We start from the raw sequence: 16821 nt of genomic DNA on the forward strand, positions 1-16821 counted from the left end.
TGTTTTCATTTTAAAATTTTTTATTTTAATTTAAAATTTTTATGATTTAATTAATAGCTTTTCATAAAACTCACAAAAACCTGCTGCAGTTCTGTCTCTGGGAAAGCGCTTCATGCTGTTGATAACAAAGAATGGAATATATTTTCTTTCTCTTTGCCTTTTTCTTTTTTTAGGGATGACCCGATGTGAAAATTTTGGCCGATACCGATAATTCTTTATATTTGAAAGCCAATAACTGATATATTGGCCGATAAATCTAAATCCAAATTTTGATATAATTTTTGATGGCTTGATTACAAAAACAAGTCTCACCATTAAAATCCATGTCCTACACACACAATTATGTTCTCATTATAATATTATGTAGTCTATATGACAGACTTGTGCTGCACATGTTGCACTTAACTGTATTTTCCTTTTTGAAGTGATTTCAATCATATTTCAAGCAGTTCAAAACCATCATTACGAACAGTGCGCATCTGAAAGTGTCTCAACTGAAGGAAATAATCCATTATTTATCGGCTTTAATATAGCGACCAAATTTTCTTATCGGGCCGATAACGATGACATTAAAAATGAACATATATCAGCCCATACCCATATGCTGGCCAATATATCATGCATCCTTACTTTTTTTATATCAATACGGTACGAAAATATCCTATATACATATATATATATATATATATACACACACACACACTGAGGTACATTTGCCTTATAATAATCAGAGTTTCATGAAATGCATGACTGAAATGCTTCTCAAATCTGACCTGTTTGTCCTGGTGTTGTGTGTTTGTGTAGATGACAGCGGCCCACCGACGAATATCACGGCTGTTTTGGGTGACACCACTACATTCAGATGCCACATTCAGAAGCACGGGATTCCTGTTACGCGCTTGTACATACAGAGAGTTCTTAAAGACAGTCAAGAGATATTCATCAACGGTTTTGATTCAACCAGAAAGTTGGATGCTTCTCCTGAGTACCAGAACAGAACCAAAGTGAACAAAACAGACCTCAGCATGGAAATGACAAATGTCTCCGTTTCTGATGAAGGATTGTACAAATGTGTTGTTTTTTTCAGCACGGTGCTCAAAGAAATGCCTAAGATCTATCTCAAAGTCACAGGTAAGGCACAAGATGAACAGACCACAGGGTTGGGGTTGAATTCAGAATTGAAGAATCGGCTGAATTTCAGTTTTTGAGTGTGAATTTGAATCAGATTGACCAAGACAGGAAGTTGAATCTGAATGACAGAAAGAGGAATTTACTGAATTGAAATTCACATAAATTCAACAAGGTAACACAACAGGATTTTCAAAAAGACAAATCATAAATAATTACAATTTGACAAATTTGGTAAATTATGCTTATTTATTCTTGGTTATGTAAACTATATTTGTCACAATTTAGAGTCCAATTCTCACTATTAACTACGACTTTTGTCTCAATAAACCCCTAATTACTGCTTATTAATAGTTAGTAAGGTAGTTGTTAAGTTTAGGTATTGTGTAGGATTACGGGATGTAGAATATGGGCATGCAGAATAAGGCATTAATATCTGCTATATAAGTACTAATAAAAAGCCAATATCCTAGTAATGTACTGCTAATAAGCGACTAGTTAATAGTGAGAATTGGACCCTAAACTAAAGTGTTATGAATATATTTTATCTCAACTGATGGGATATAGCCTATTTATCAGCCATCAATGTCAATTTTGTATTTTTATTTTTTTGAAGGGTTAGTTCACCCAAAAATGAAAATTCTGTCATTTATTACTCACCCTCATGTCGTTCCACACCCGTAAGACCTTCGTTCATCTTCAGAACACAAATTAAGATATTTTTGATGAAATCTGATGGCTCAGTGAGGCCTCTATTGACAGCAAGATAATTAACACTTTCAGATGCCCAGAAAGCTACTAAAGACATATTTAAAACAGTTCATGTGACTACAGTGGTTCAACCTTAATGTTATGAAGTGTCGACAATACTTTTTGTGCGCGAAAACAAAACAAATTAACGACTTTTCAACAATATCTAGTGATGGGCGACTGCTTTATGAAGCTTCAAAGCTTTACGAATCTTTTGTTTCGAATCAGTGGTTCGGAGCGCATATCAAACTGCCAAAGTCACGTGAACTATTGAAATTCTGAAACACTTATGATGTAACGAAGCCTCATTTACTTAAATCATGTGACTTTGGCGCTCCGAACCACTGATTCAAAACAAAAGATTCGTAAAGCTTCGAAGCTTCATGAAGCAGTGTTTGAAATCGCCCATCACTAGATATTGTTGAATAAAGTCATTATTTAAATTTTTTGGCGCACAGAAAGTATTCTCGTCGCTTCATAACATTAAGGTTGAACCACTGTAGTCACATGAACTGTTTTAAAAATGTCTTTAGTAGCTTTCTGGGCATCTGAAAGTGTTAATCATCTTGCTGTCAATGGAGGCCTCACTGAGTCATCGGATTTCATCAAGAATATCTTAATTTGTGTTCTCATTTTTTGGTGAGCTAACCTTTTAAATTTTACCACACAGCACCATATATGTCCACCATATATGTGTATATAAAAACATAATATCGACATAAAAAAAATATATATATATATATATTTATTTAGGAAATTAGAGCATTCTGGCTAATTAGTAAATATTGTTTATTTCTGGAAATACTCCAGATATTTTATATAAGAATATGTTTATGGGAAATTCATCATACTAAAATATAAATTATAATTATTAAAAACTACACTTTTAATTTTGTTTTACTTTCTTCCGTTTTTATGCACCCCCCTTTGGTACACAGAGCCATTCTCAATTCTTTTCTGAATGATGCACAACCCTGATAAGCTCCCACATTTTGAGATGAATCTACAAAAGTTGACTTCAATATATTTATTCATGCATGTTTACGTGTATGCGCGTCTGTTGGTTTATTTGCGTATTTATGTCTGTCTGTGGGTTGCGAGTGCGTACTCTCATTGGAAACTCACCACTGCTGACTAAGGGTTCATGGGAGGCTTTTACTGACGTGCGTTTTAGGGAAATGAAACATTGAAGGGGGAACCTGCCCGGATCTCTAAAATGTCACTTATTCCACTGTTCTCTCCTTTTTAAAGCCAATTACAGCATTCCCACAATGGAGAAAAAGTGCAGTAAACACGGCGACGGCGCTGCTGGGAAGAGCTGTCAGCTGAGCTGCTCGTCGGTGGGCGGTTACCCGCAGAGTGCTGTGAAGTGGGCGGGGCTTAATCTTAGTCTGATAAATGTCATTCACAACGAGAGTTCAGAAAATCCGTACTCCAAAACATGGACCATCAACCAAACCATCATGTACAACTGTGACCAACCAACCAATGTCAGCTGTGCCGTAGAAGGCGCCGTTTCCCCCGCTTTCTCCATATGTAAGTCTGTTGGATGTAAAAGAATAACTCACACAAAAGTTGTTGTCATAGAAGAATTTTTTATCTTCAGTTTTGCATACAATGACAGTTCATTGTGGCCATGGCTCCAAAAAGCATCAAAAAAAGTCATATAATAATTTTGTGACTGAATTCGAAATCGTTGTTCACTGAAAATCTTGTCCTCTAAAATGTAGTAAGGGCATTTAGCTCATGAATATTAATTATGTTACACTACATAAGTAATGTGGAATAAATAATGTTCAACTTTTCCAGAGCTTTTTAATCTTTTACATGGCATGGATGCTATATAGGCAGGTATATATTTTATAGCCAATTTATTGTAATTAATATACACTATACCAATTTAAAATATTATTTGGAAAATATTTACATTTTAAGGTTAATAAAAAAACAATTAACTATAGTACTGTACTGTTAGATGTATTATTTATTTACGTATTTATTGATTCATTTATTTGTATCCAAGTTTTATTTTTTTACCGATTTTAAACAAATGTAATTATTTATTTAATCTAATTTATGCTTTTTATTTTATTTTACTTTTTTTTTATTTGTTATATATTTATTTTAATTTTTTTTTTCCTGAACTTTTCCATGGGCCCCTAATACCCTCTTGTGGCCCCCAGTTTGAAAACCCCATTAACAAGTACATCACAAATAATTCTTCACGAGGGAAAAAGTCAAAAGAACAAATGTTTTTTTTTGTCTTCTTTCAGGTGAAAAAGAACCTTTTTCAATCAAAGTGATGATAGCTATTGTCGTCGTGCTTGTGTTTGTCCTACTGTTAATTCTTGTCCTCGTGTTGATGAATCATTACTACAGACAACAAACATCTTCCTCAGGTACGCAAGAACACACACACTCAATTATCAGGAAACACCAAACTACATTAGCTATTAGTGACTCTTCAAATCTTCATCTGAACATGTTTATCATTTCTCTCTTCCACAGGGGGTAGAGCTGAGTATGCTATCGCCCAATCAGAGTAGGTATCTTTAATTATGTTTTTATATCACCCAATTACCTAGTATTAGTAATTCAGCCAAAAATGATTAATAAAGCAATAATAAACAAATAAAAACATCTCGAGATTAAAGTCATTATAATGCAAGATAAAACTCGCAGTTTTTAGAGGAAAAAAGTCGAAATACAGCGTTGAGAATAAACTCATTACATTTTGAGAATAAAGTCGTTTTGAGAAAATAACGTTAAATTTTGAGAAAAAAGTCTACATAAAATGTTGAGAATAAACTCAATCATTGTCATGTTCATTGCATACTGATAGAGGACATGACAGAGTTGGATCACTTGGATCGTCCACACGGAGACACGTTTCTGTGAAAACGCACAAACTTTGTATCGGATAGGAAGGTGAAACCGCTATTTTTTGAAACCGGGTCCCAGAGTGGATAAATCTGAAAACGCCGTCTTTGCGTTTTCGTGTGGACGTAGCCTTAGTCAAGCTTTATTTTAGTTTTTCTTTTAAAAAACAAAGTAATACTATCTTTAGCTTGCGTGTTTATTCCTAACATTTTATTTTGACTTTATTCTTAAAATTTAATGAGTTTATTCTCAACACGACTTTAATCTCAAAATTTAATGTTTATTCTCAACATTTTATTTCAACATTTTTGTCCTTGAAATTTATGAGTTGTATTTCCACTTTTTTTCTCTACAAAACTGCAAGTTTAATCTCGCATTATAATGACTTTAATTCCGAGATGGTTTTATTTTTTTGTTATTGCTTGGCCCTAATCCTCTTCCGTAAAATCTAGCAAATGTATTAGTCACTGTTTTTAATGCAATTTCAATGAACATGTTCTAGACGAGCACAGAAATCATCCATACTAGGGTTAATTATAGTTCACTAAAACCATTGAAACCTGAAAATCTTGATATTGTTTTTGCATGGAAAATAGCCATGAGGACATTCAAATTTGAAATTCAAAGTAATTTAAAAAAAAATAATTTTCAGTTGATTTTTTTGGTGAACTGTTTCAGACACAAGTGATGTCATGTTCTGTTGACGCCAAGATTAACCAATGGAATTCCTGTATTTCTAACTAGCGACTGCCATTTACAGCTCAAGAGCGTCTGAGACGTGACGACAACTAAACATTAAGGAGATGGGACAAGATTTTCCGCCATTGTGGAAGTGCTTCAACTCCCAGATGGACCAAGGGCAGATTGTCCAGCTGAACGTTGTGTCTTTAAAGTGGCTTTACTGCTGAATTTGCCAGCAGGTCGTCCTGGCACATTTGAACAAGCGTTTACCCAGTCATTCATTAGGAAAAGCACATTGTTTCCTCAACATCCTGAAGCTGCAGTGGGTTTGTTTTTATCACAGAGACGTTTCAGCACGAAAAGAGTGATTCATAACGGTGCTTATTAAAAAATTCAAACTCTTCAAGAAAAGTAGAAAATTGCTCTATATACTCCAATATGTCCTGTATTTACATCTTATAGTATTTCAAACCGTGCCACTTTATTCCAAGGAATGGGAATTATAAAGTTCAGATATTTTAAAGGCTGAACTGAAGTAAATAGTCTGATTTGGGCCAGTTATATGGTTGGTAAAATAACCAAGACAGTTGTGATGACTGTTGTTTATGTTCATTTAAGAATGTTATTGAAATGGTCTTTACACTGTTCATTCTAAAGGGACATTTAATTTGCTTTTAGAAGCTGATTCATTGAAGCTTTATTTTTTAAAGCCAGTTCTCAGAGATGAGCTCAAGAAACATAACTCATAGAAATCAAATACTGCAACTGTTACATGATTATGCTGGCCGTTCCCCAGAGATTTGATGTTTACTGTCACATTACAGTAAAATGTGATGTGCGCATCAGTCTGTTCATGTGTATGGAACTGACTAATATACTTTTCTACACCACCTCACAGACACTTACTGATATTTATGCAGCGTTCAATAATATTTTTTTTATGGTGAAACTGTTCTCAGGGTGAGAGTAACGTGATGGGCTATTTAATTTTCTATTAAAATAAATTCTGTTTCTTATGGAAATGTCTAATGCACTTTGCTTTCTGACTGCTTGAAAAAGACTTTTTTACTGTTTATTCTGTAATTTATAATTAAATTATTCTGTGTATTTCTTAATACAAGATGAAATTAAAAAAAATCACTTATATTTGTTGATGTTCACTGACTCTGATTTAATTATTAGCATCGCATATTCATAATTCAGGATTATCAAAGACGGCGCACTCATATGAATGAAAGAAAGTGTATCGCACAAAATGGCGGAAAAGGCCCGTTCACACCAAGAACGATAACTACGATCTAAAAATCGTTCTAAATATAAAAGAATAGCAGTCCACACCACAACGATAACGATACAGAGAAACGAGAACGATTTTTTTTCAGCTGTTGAACGGTAAAACACTGACAGCCAATCAGAAGAATCCATACGAATTTAAGAGCTCGCGCATTTAAAATGGCAGACGACATTGCGGAAAAGTTAATCGCCGAGGTCCAGAAAAATCCACAATGTCTGACAAGTGCATCCCCCTTTTCAAGGACACTTTAAAGAAAACGGATATATGGAAAATAATCGGTCATACCGTCGAAATAAATGGTGAGAAGTATTAACGGAGATGAGATAATTATGCCAGGCTAGCAAACAACAAAAAAAATTACCTCAGGTATCCAGCGCTAGTTTTGTCTTACTTCCTTTGAAGCTGCAGTGAAAAAGACTTTGTTGTTTTTATTCCACTGTATCGACTACATCAGCCAAATTCACTGTTAGATTAGATCATTACACTAGCTAGATTAATTCGAAACATAGCATGCTGAGGACATCTGTTGGTTAAAGCCGTGTAAATGCAACAAGAACACCTAAAACATGTTAAATGACCCGCAAGCTTAGAATAAACAGTTATCGTTAGTTGGTGTGGACGCAAATATCGTTATAGAGCCAATGGCTTAAAGTCATTACGTCACTGAAGCTGCCATTATAGTCAGTCAGTGTTCTGAGACGCGCGCTTATGACTGCACATGTGCATTGGCTGGTCCAGCCTGAAATTTTTTTTTTTCAGATTTTTGTCATGATTTGAGCGTTTAGAAACAAAATTTATGAGACAGGTCTCTAAAAAGGTTGTCTGTCAGTTTAATTGAACGTGAATAGTTTAAAGGGTTAGTTCACCCAAAAATGATAATGTCATTAATTACTCACCCTCATGCCCTTCCACACCCATAAGACCTTCGTTCATCTTCGGAACACAAATTAAGTTATTTTTGTTGAAATCCGATGGCTCAGTGAGGCCTCCATAGCCAGCAATGACATTTCCTCTCTCAAGATCCATTAATGTACTAAAAACGTATTTAAATCATGTGAGTACAGTGGTTCAATATTAATATTATAAAGCGACCAGAATATTTTTGGTGTGCCAAAAAACAAAACAAAATAACGACTTAGTGATGGCCGATTTCAAAACACTGCTTCATTTAGCTTCGGAGCGTTATGAATCAGCGGTTCAGAGCGCCAAAGTCACGTGATTTCAGCAGTTTGGCGGTTTGACTCACAATCCGAATAATGATTCAACACGCTGATTCATAACGCTCTGAAGCTTCATGAAGCAGTGTTTTGAAATCGGCCATCACTATATAAGTCGTTATTAAGTTTTTTTGGCGCACCAAAAATATTCTGGTCGCTTTATAATATTAATATTGAACCACTGTACTCACATGAACTGATTTAAATATGTTTTTAGTACATTAATGAATCTTGAGAGAGGAAATGTCATTGCTGGCTATGCAGGCCTCACTGAGCCATCGGATTTCAACAAAAATATCTTAATTTGTGTTCCGAAGATGAACTAAGGTCTTACAGGTGTGGAACGGCATGAGGGTGAGTAATAAATTACATTTTTTTTCATTTTTGGGTGAACTAACCCTTTAAGTTCAGGTGTGTATTGTTAGTTTTAACTAATAGGGGGAGTTCAGGTTTAATTAACAGCAGAATTCCATCATGGCAGACTGCTTTAGTTGAGTTGACGCTAGTTTGCCTGTTCTTGAGCTCCAGAACATGTCCAAGTGCTTTCTGTAAGTAGAAACTCGACAATATTCCTCATTTAAATAATTTCAGAAGGCGGGGCTTCATAGAGACAGGAACTAAACAGAGCGTTACTGACAGACTGGGAAGAGAGGAGCTGCAACAATGGAGAATATGGGAAAAAATAATGTTTTTGAACATTCAAGCATGAAAACCTGTTCTAGTAGAGACAAAAACAACATCAAGACTTTGAAAAAGGCATAATACGGCCTCTTTAATTAAATTCAATGTTAAAAACACGTTTTTAAAAATTAGAAATGAAGATACTGTATGGTTCAATGGCATGTTTTTCCCCCTGTGTTTTCCAATTACTTGTGAAAGTGGACATGCCGGCCAAATCAAAGGTCATCACGGGCCAGTTTGGGGATCTCTGCTCTGATGGATACAATCAAGTTCTTCACATTATGAAAGCAAATGGGTTGCAAATGCCACTTTAAGTTGACTTTAAGTAGTATTTACTATTGTTGAAGCATATTTCCTGGAAGTTATGCATCCGAGGATGAGACAACCATCTCCACAACTAACTGTTAATGTCTTAAAATGTTACTTTATTGCTTTTTATTATAAAAAATTAGATCAATTAAAAAAAAAAAAACAAATCGGATGATTTTTAATAGGATGCAACAGAAATCTAATAGTTTGTCTGTTATCCTGTAACAGCTTCATCTGTAGTGCTTCAAATAACCAGTAGGGAGCAGCATCATATTAGAAATTGGCTGATTTGATTTTAAGCATTAAGTGAAAGATTTTAATCCACAACAATTAAATAAAACATGTATTTATTCTAACGATTTACCCAACTATTTTGGGTTATGGGCCATGAAATGTGGTCATATAAATGCCAATATTGATAATGTGTATATATGTTTAGTTTTTACTGCTCAATCATTGTGGGTTACTCAAAATATTAAAGCATTTTGAGACTAACTACCCGTGAAAGCATTAAAACCACCTGGCATTGCATCTTACAAGAAACCCTGAGCCGGGCCAGGTGTGGTGACCCTGAGGGGAGGGGTTGGACTGGAGGACAAATTTTTGTCCAAATCATTTCTGGGTGGAGGAATTTTAAAGTGATCTAAAAACGAGTCAAGCCTCTAATTCTGTGGAGAAAGATTTGCTACCTAATGCCCAAAACAATCCTTTAATTCCTGGCCACATAATACAGATTTACTAGGGTCACAAGGCGTCTGAAGATGTAAACCTACAGAGAGACTGAACTGAACGTCTAGAAAACTAAACAAAAGATGCACATGGACTCAGAAATTTATTTTCAAAGTTTAATTTTTCATTTGATACAAAAGCATTCTTAAATAAATTCATTTTTGTTCAGTTTCTTAGTTTTTACAAAGATAAATTAGCATTTCATAACACAAAAATAACACATATTACAACTACAAACATCAGTTTATGTACAAATCGATCCAGAAGTCCTTCATGAAATCCAGGACTGTACCACCTGCATGTGAGTTTCTGAGGCACTTTTAAAATGTTTGTGAGTTTATCATCGGTCAATACATTCATCGACCCTACGGGAGCCCCGTACGGCACGGTCAGTGATTGTCACGTGTCATATATTCAGAGTGAATGTGTGTCTGACAGCGCAAATAACATAAGTCCCATCATAGCTTTGTCATATCAAAAATAGACAGTAACTAAATCTTGAAGTTCGACTGTAGAAATCTCTGAGCAATAATTTATAAAGCGTTCACGTTTTGTTGAAATAAGAGTTTCTGATCTGTAAAAACTGTTTACACCAGCTTGGAAACTTGTTTGATCGTTGTGCAAGATGTAAAATGTAATTTTAAACAGCAAAATGGCAGCGGCTTCAACAGTTAAAGTTAGTAAGCAACCTCCACACATACTTCTGTCGGACATGCCATTGCACACCGACTTTCACAACAAAACTGCATATCCAACACAACTTGAAAGCATGCCACAAAAATAATTTTCTTACTCAGTATTTTTGTCTCGTTTTGTCTTAAATCAAGATGCATTTATTTGAGAACCAAAATGACTTGTCTTGTATACTGAAAAATGTATCAAAATTAGCTGAGTTTATGCTTAAAACAAGAAAAAAAATATCTGCCAGCAAGATCAGAATGTTTGTTTCCTCTTTTAAATAAGTTGATTTTTCACTTCCCATGTTTTAAGCAAAAATAAAAATACATCTTTTCAGAAAGACTTCTTAAAGGGATAATTCACGCAGAAATTAAAATTATCTATGATTTACTCACCCTCAAGCCATCCTGTTTTCAGACAAACACAATCAGAGATATATTTAAAAATATCCTGGCTCTTCCAAGCTTTATAATGGGAGTGAATAGGGGGCGAGATTTTGAAGCCCCAAAAAATGCATCCATCGATCATAAAAATAATCCATACGGCTCCAGGAGGTTAATAAAGGAGATGGGTTTTAGGAATATCTTAAGCTTAGACGCCTCTCGCGGTTCAAACAAATAGGGCTGTGCAACAAACTCAAGCTCCTCTTCTCTTCTATCAAAATCCTCCAACAATTTCTCTATCCTCTGAGCTTCAGCATTCGTCATTTCATCATGCGTCGGGTCAGAGGTCACTCATCCGCTGCAAATCGATGCGTACGGCTATCTGCCGGAAGCTAATTATAGTTAATAAAGTTTTAAATATGGATATTTTTCTTACAAAACCACATCGCTTCGCTTCAGAAGGCCTTTATTAACACCCTGGAGCCGTATGAATTATTTTTATGATGGATGGACGCATTTTTTGGGGCTTCAAAATCTCGCCCCCCCCATTCACTCCCATTATAAAGCTTGAAAGAGCCAGGATATTTTTAAATATATCTCCGATTGTGTTCGTCTGAAAGAAGATAGTCATATACACCTAGGATGACTTGAGGGTGAGTAAATCATAGGGTAATTTTCATTTTTGGGTGAACTATCCCTTTAAGTAATTTTCCTCCTCAAGTAAATATTTGTACTGGAAAACAAGACAAAAATACTGAGGAAGAATATAATTTTTTGGTGTGCAGCATTAACAGGTTTCGTAAGCGTTCTGTCACAGGAGAAACGGACCAGGCAGCTGCGACACGTTGCGAGGTAAACGGCACTGAGGAGCAAAGTTTCCCAGAATCCAGCACCAGGTCAGGTTGACTAGTTCGTCCACAAAGGCACTTCAGTGAGAGTTTGACGTTAGGCGTAGTGCATATTTACACGGAAAAACTGCTGCACCAGGACCGTCCAGTGTAAGATCATCTTAAGAACATTTCGCGTAAAGTGAACGAACGATAGTGCTACATGATGAGAGGAACCGTGGGTGCAGGTCACACAACGGTCTCGTTGCCTTTGCCCGGTTTGACCCAGCCGTTGGCGGTCCGTTTGACGCGATTGTTTCGCCCAGTGTGCACGAGTCGGTGGGAACATCGCTGCCACGTGTGAAGAGTTTTGGCGGACCAGACCCACATTCCCGATGTGATTCCCACCAGGAGAGACATAAAGATCCGCAACATCTCCGCCGCCATGTACGAATCCCGTGCTGACTGACGAAAGTCAGTCCAATTGGAAATTTCATAGAAGTAGCACGCAATGACGCAAGTGGCCGGCACCGTGTAGAGCACGGAAAACACGCCAATTTTCACCATCAGCCGCTCCAGCTTGTCCGTCTTCGTCCCGTCCTTTTGCAAATTGGAGCGGATCTTAAACAGCGCCACCAACCCGGCGGCGATGAACAGCGTCCCGATCACTAGGTACGTGAAAAGCGGCGCCACCACGAACCCGGTGAGCGCATCCAAGTTCTGGTTGCCCACGTAGCACATGCCGGCGAGGTCGTCGGCGTCCACCAGCCGCATGATGAGGATTACAATGGTCTTGACGGCGGGAATGGCCCAAGCCGCGATGTGGAAGTACGAACTGTGCATTTCGATGGCCTCGTGACCCCACTTCAGCCCAGCCGCCAGGAACCAAGTGAGTGTCAGGATCACCCACCAGATTGAGCTGGCCATGCCGAAGAAATACGTGAGGAGGAAGACAATAGCGCAACCCGTGTTCTTCAGCCCCTCTTGCACTAGAACAGGCACGGCCGCCTCTTCCAGGTCGCAGGAGATGCGCTCGCGTCCGACGGTCAGCCGTACGATGAAAGCCACGCTGTAAATGTTGCAGCACATGCTGAGGAAAATAATGGGCCGCTCCGGGTAGGAGAACCGCGAGGAGTCGACCAAGAATGTCAGCACGGTGAACGTGGTGGAGATGAAGCAGAGAACCGCCCACACCGCCATCCACACGTCCGTAAAGACTTTGGCCTGCCGCCGATACAATCCCGAGTCGTATCCACACTGCAGCGAGCAGCTTCCGCTGCGCTTCACCCAGGCGTACTGCTCAACGCCGGCACCCAGCGCCAAACACTCCTCCTCCTGCGGCGGCACAGGGCGGACGGCGTGGAACAGCGGGTCTTCGTCTCCCGGACCCTCCATGCACATGTGGTTCTGATCGTTCGTAGGCGGGAAAAGGCTGCAGTTCAGGAGCTCCGGCCACACAAAGCCAAACTCCTGCAGGACTGGAAGACACTTCCTCTTTACGGACAAGCACATGCTGCCGCACGGGCCGATCGGAATGGGAACCTTCTCAGTGCACATGGGAACGTAGACGGAGCACAAGAAGAACTGAAAGAAAGCGAAGCCGGGGAAAGAATTAGATGTTTGGGAAATCAGGAAAGCAGTTTTGCACATTTTCAGAGAACCTGACATGTCTATGATGCAAATATTTCTGGTGGGAAATGTGTTTTTTTTATATTACAGGTTTCCCTGGTGTGTGCATGAGTTGGGAAATTCTACGGACTTTCACTGTGGTCACACACACTTCAAGAAATCAGCAATTGTGGACTAAAAAAACCCCATGTTTTTGCATCAATATGGCAGTTTTTATATCCAAAAACAGAAGTGTGCTCGCTTTAAGATGTTTGTGATAACCGGGTAGCATCTAAAGCAGCTTTAATCACGAGATTCTCCAGCAAAAACACGGGAATCCGAGTGGGAGGTTTTCTCTCTGCGCTGAATCAATAAAACAACAACTGCCTCTGTCTTCAACGCTCACACACACAAACACACACACACTTATGAGGACATCCTGTAGACTTCATACTGTCCTCAAATTAATCAAGTTAGAGTTACACTTATTAAGATATTTATACATTTACACACTTACAGAAAGCTCCTAGTAAATTTATAATTATGTTAAGAGATTATTTGGCCAGTTTATGAACACCTTTTACTAATGTATAGCAGCATAAGTCCGTTTTAAGAGTTTTACGGCATTCATGAGGACAATTCTAGGAATTTGGTCGTCACAAGTATAATGAGACAAACACACTATGTGTAGATTACAGTCTGTGATTGTGTGTGTGTGTGTGTGTGGATCCTGGCTATGGTCTTGGTGTGTGTGCGTGTAGATCCAGGCTACAGTCTTGGTGTGGGTGTGTGTGTGTGTGTGAGTGAGTGAGTGAGTGAGTGAGTGAGTGAGTGAGTGAGTGAGTGAGTGAGTGTGTGTGTGTGTGTGTGTGTGTGTGTGTGTGTGTGTGTGTGTAGATCCTGGCTAAGGTCTTGGTGTGTGTGTGTGTGTGTGTGTGTGTGTGTGTGTGTGTGTGTGTGTGCATGTGCAAATTCTGGGTAAAATTCCAATTGATAATTACTTTGGCATGATTGTTTTACAGTATTGTTTGTAAACATCACTAGCACGTTGATAATAATAATTATTATTATTTATTTAATATAATTATAATCTTAATATAATACTAATATATATATATATATATAATTAAATATTGTAAATTGTTATTTGAATCTTCTATATATGCTTTAATATGATTAATAGCAATAAGATAAGAATATTACTTTTTATAATTATTGTAAAATAATAATTTATAATACGTTTATTATTATATAATTATTATTATTATAAATAGTTATAATTTGAATCTTTCCTCTGTCACAATTTGATTCATAATAACAACAATATGGTTAATAATAATAATATTTTTAAATGTATAATAATTATTTTATACGTCATTATAATTATTATTATTAATAATAAATTATTAATAAACGTTATTTTAATCTTTCCTTAATAACAATAATAAGAATAAAATTGTATCATTCATGATCGTTTTTTATTTTTTTATTAGTATAATTATATAATTTTAATTATTGTTGTTGTTGCTACTGATTGTATTATGCTGTTGCTTTCATACCATGGCAAGATTTGGAAATTGACTACAGTCTATAGTGTGTGCGTGTGTATATGTGTGAGTGCATATGTGTGTGTGTGTGTGTGTGTAGGTTCTGGTTACAGTCTGAATATGTGTGTGTTGTAAGCTCTCACCTTCAGCTGGCTCGAGCAGCCGTACTGTATTAACGGTGTAAATGTGGTCAGTTGGAGCTCGGCGTCGGACTGCAGCACGTTTCCAACCAAGTTCGGCATCTTGGTCACATTGTATCCCAAATCCTGACACATGGAGATGCGAATCGGGTCGCAGGTCATCTCCTCCTCGTCCCCGAACGCGTGCGCGAGCCCCAAAACGAGCGCCAGCAGCGCGAGCCCGAACCCGAACCGAGCCATGATGACGATATCGACAATCCTGCTGATAAAATCCCTGCGAATCACGGGAGCGCGGAATTCCAGCACGAGCTCACCGGAGTTCAGACGCGCCTGGCCAAAACTTTCTCACAGTCTCGTGCCAGAGCAGAGGGGAGGGAGCGCGCGAGTCCGTTAAAGTGTGAAACGACACCGTGTCCCGTTAGTCCAGTTCCGGAATAAACCTCACGAGCTTCCTTACACTCCTGTCTGCAAGTTACAATCCTTATCGGGCTTCTGCGTGCTCCGGTGTGTCCGTGGCGCAGTCGCGCGGGTTCTACCCGGTTGAGGTCTAGACGGAGACGGGACAGCTGCCCTAGGACCCGCGTCAGCCAATCAGAGCGTCAGCTCGAGAATGTGGGCGGGGCGTAAAGTGTCCACAATAACATCACACAATAAAACAGAGATTATTTCTTCATCTGTATCACTTAAAGTACATACCTTATTTTATTTTTTGTTGTTTTAGTTCATTGCTGTGGTAATCAGCAATAATTTGAATTTCTTCTTTGTCAAATTTAAACTTTTAAATCATTTACAAATCTGATATAATGCCCAGCACTAGCTCACGTACATACAAAATATTAATAAAAAAAGTTTTTATGCTATTTATAAATGTTTAAATGTACATTTACTAAGTGTAATATATCATTATAATGTTAATAATGTTATTCAAAGTAAGTTTTACTCAATGGTATCTTAATTATAATCCATCCTGTAGATAAAAAGTTGCTTTGCTTTTTTGCTCTGATGGTTTTTCCTTCAGGACTGGTCCTAACTTTTTAAAGTCAGTTACATAAAAAGGTAAAATTGGAAAAGTAAGATTGATTACATCTCGTCTAACTGCTAGTTGGTCAAACTAAGTCAAAATCTTAGTGGCTAAGTTTATGCAACTGGCCCCAGGTATTTTCGTTATCTTATTAAAGATAGTTATTGAGTTGTGTGCAGCAGGGATCCAAACTGATTAAAGTGATCCGTGTGAAGAAACTTCTCTTTTGGACAGAGATTTGGGGTCTGAACCCAGATTACAAGCGTTAGATTGATGCGTCTCCTCCCTCCGTTTCGCCTCAGTGGTCACTAACTATCAGAATAAAACCCCCTGCCCGACACCCGGCCTGCTCCCAACCCCCTCCCGTGACCCCGACGGCCGGAGGTCAGCAGTAATTAGCAGTTTTTAAACGACAAACTGGGAAAGAGGAGACAAGCAGGCTGGTATCCGTGGAGCAGCTATTAAAATGGTAATGAGCCGATAGATTGTGCTGCAACAATCCCAGCAGCCTTCAGTCTGATTGTCCGTGAATATTCTCGGTGATCAAGATCATTGTAGAATGACAAACACGATGCACAGTATGCAGGGTGTGCAACACAATAGTCTACTCAGAGACATTAGTGTCGTTGAGTAATGACTTTAGTGAGGCCATGATGACTTTAAATGAGAGTTGCTGGATGTGTGAAACACTAATTCAGAGTCATTAGGAGTTAATGATGCGCTTCCAAAAACATGTTTAAAATGCTATTTAAATGGAAAAAGTGTCAATTAAATGGATAATTGTATTAATATCAAGCGGGGTTTATTAATTACACAACAGCAACAGTAATTGGCAATGATTAGCTTTTAAATTAGAAACAAACTGCTCCTGATGAATAGAATTAAATGAATAATCCTCCAGAGATGACACACGAAGTACTAGTTACGTAATTTATTGGTACTTTTTGG

General features: G+C 37.8%; 2 protein-coding genes across 6 annotated transcripts in view; one reads left to right on the forward strand and one right to left on the reverse strand.

Annotated features, from left to right (window-relative positions):
• The window catches only part of LOC127495196 (T-lymphocyte activation antigen CD80), a 28949-nt gene extending 22364 nt beyond the window's left edge, over nucleotides 1-6585 (forward strand). For 4 of the 5 annotated variants that reach the window (XM_051861887.1, XM_051861891.1, XM_051861890.1 and 1 more), the window contains 5 exons: nucleotides 805-1131; nucleotides 3130-3414; nucleotides 4152-4277; nucleotides 4387-4420; nucleotides 5503-6585. In XM_051861887.1, the coding sequence (XP_051717847.1) occupies nucleotides 805-1131; nucleotides 3130-3414; nucleotides 4152-4277; nucleotides 4387-4420; nucleotides 5503-5533 (803 nt within the window). In that variant the 3' untranslated portion in view covers nucleotides 5534-6585. The remainder of the gene's footprint in view (nucleotides 1-804; nucleotides 1132-3129; nucleotides 3415-4151; nucleotides 4278-4386; nucleotides 4421-5502) is intronic. The other variant, XM_051861888.1, reaches the window with a different exon arrangement.
• Nucleotides 6586-9771: 3186 nt separating this feature from the next.
• fzd4 (frizzled class receptor 4) lies at nucleotides 9772-15395 on the reverse strand. The gene is made up of 2 exons (XM_051861845.1): nucleotides 14856-15395; nucleotides 9772-13141 (listed from the first exon to the last, which is right to left on the reverse strand). The coding sequence occupies exons 1-2, from the start codon at nucleotides 15090-15092 to the stop codon at nucleotides 11807-11809; spliced, it is 1572 nt and encodes a 523-aa protein (XP_051717805.1). The 5' UTR covers nucleotides 15093-15395; the 3' UTR covers nucleotides 9772-11806.
• Between the last annotated feature and the right edge of the window lie 1426 nt (nucleotides 15396-16821).

This window comes from Ctenopharyngodon idella, chromosome 15 (assembly GCF_019924925.1).
Source record: "Ctenopharyngodon idella isolate HZGC_01 chromosome 15, HZGC01, whole genome shotgun sequence".
NCBI lineage: Eukaryota > Metazoa > Chordata > Actinopteri > Cypriniformes > Xenocyprididae > Ctenopharyngodon > Ctenopharyngodon idella.

What these genes read in the sequence shown, in the direction of transcription:
- fzd4 (XM_051861845.1), bottom strand. Translation starts at nt 15,092, where the DNA reads ATGGCTCGGTTCGGGTTCGGGCTCGCGCTGCTGGCGCTCGTTTTGGGG. An exon ending in GCTGCTCGAGCCAGCTGAAG is followed by an intron (nt 13,142 to 14,855) that starts GTGAGAGCTTAC and finishes GCTTTCTTTCAG; the next exon opens with TTCTTCTTGTGCTCCGTCTA.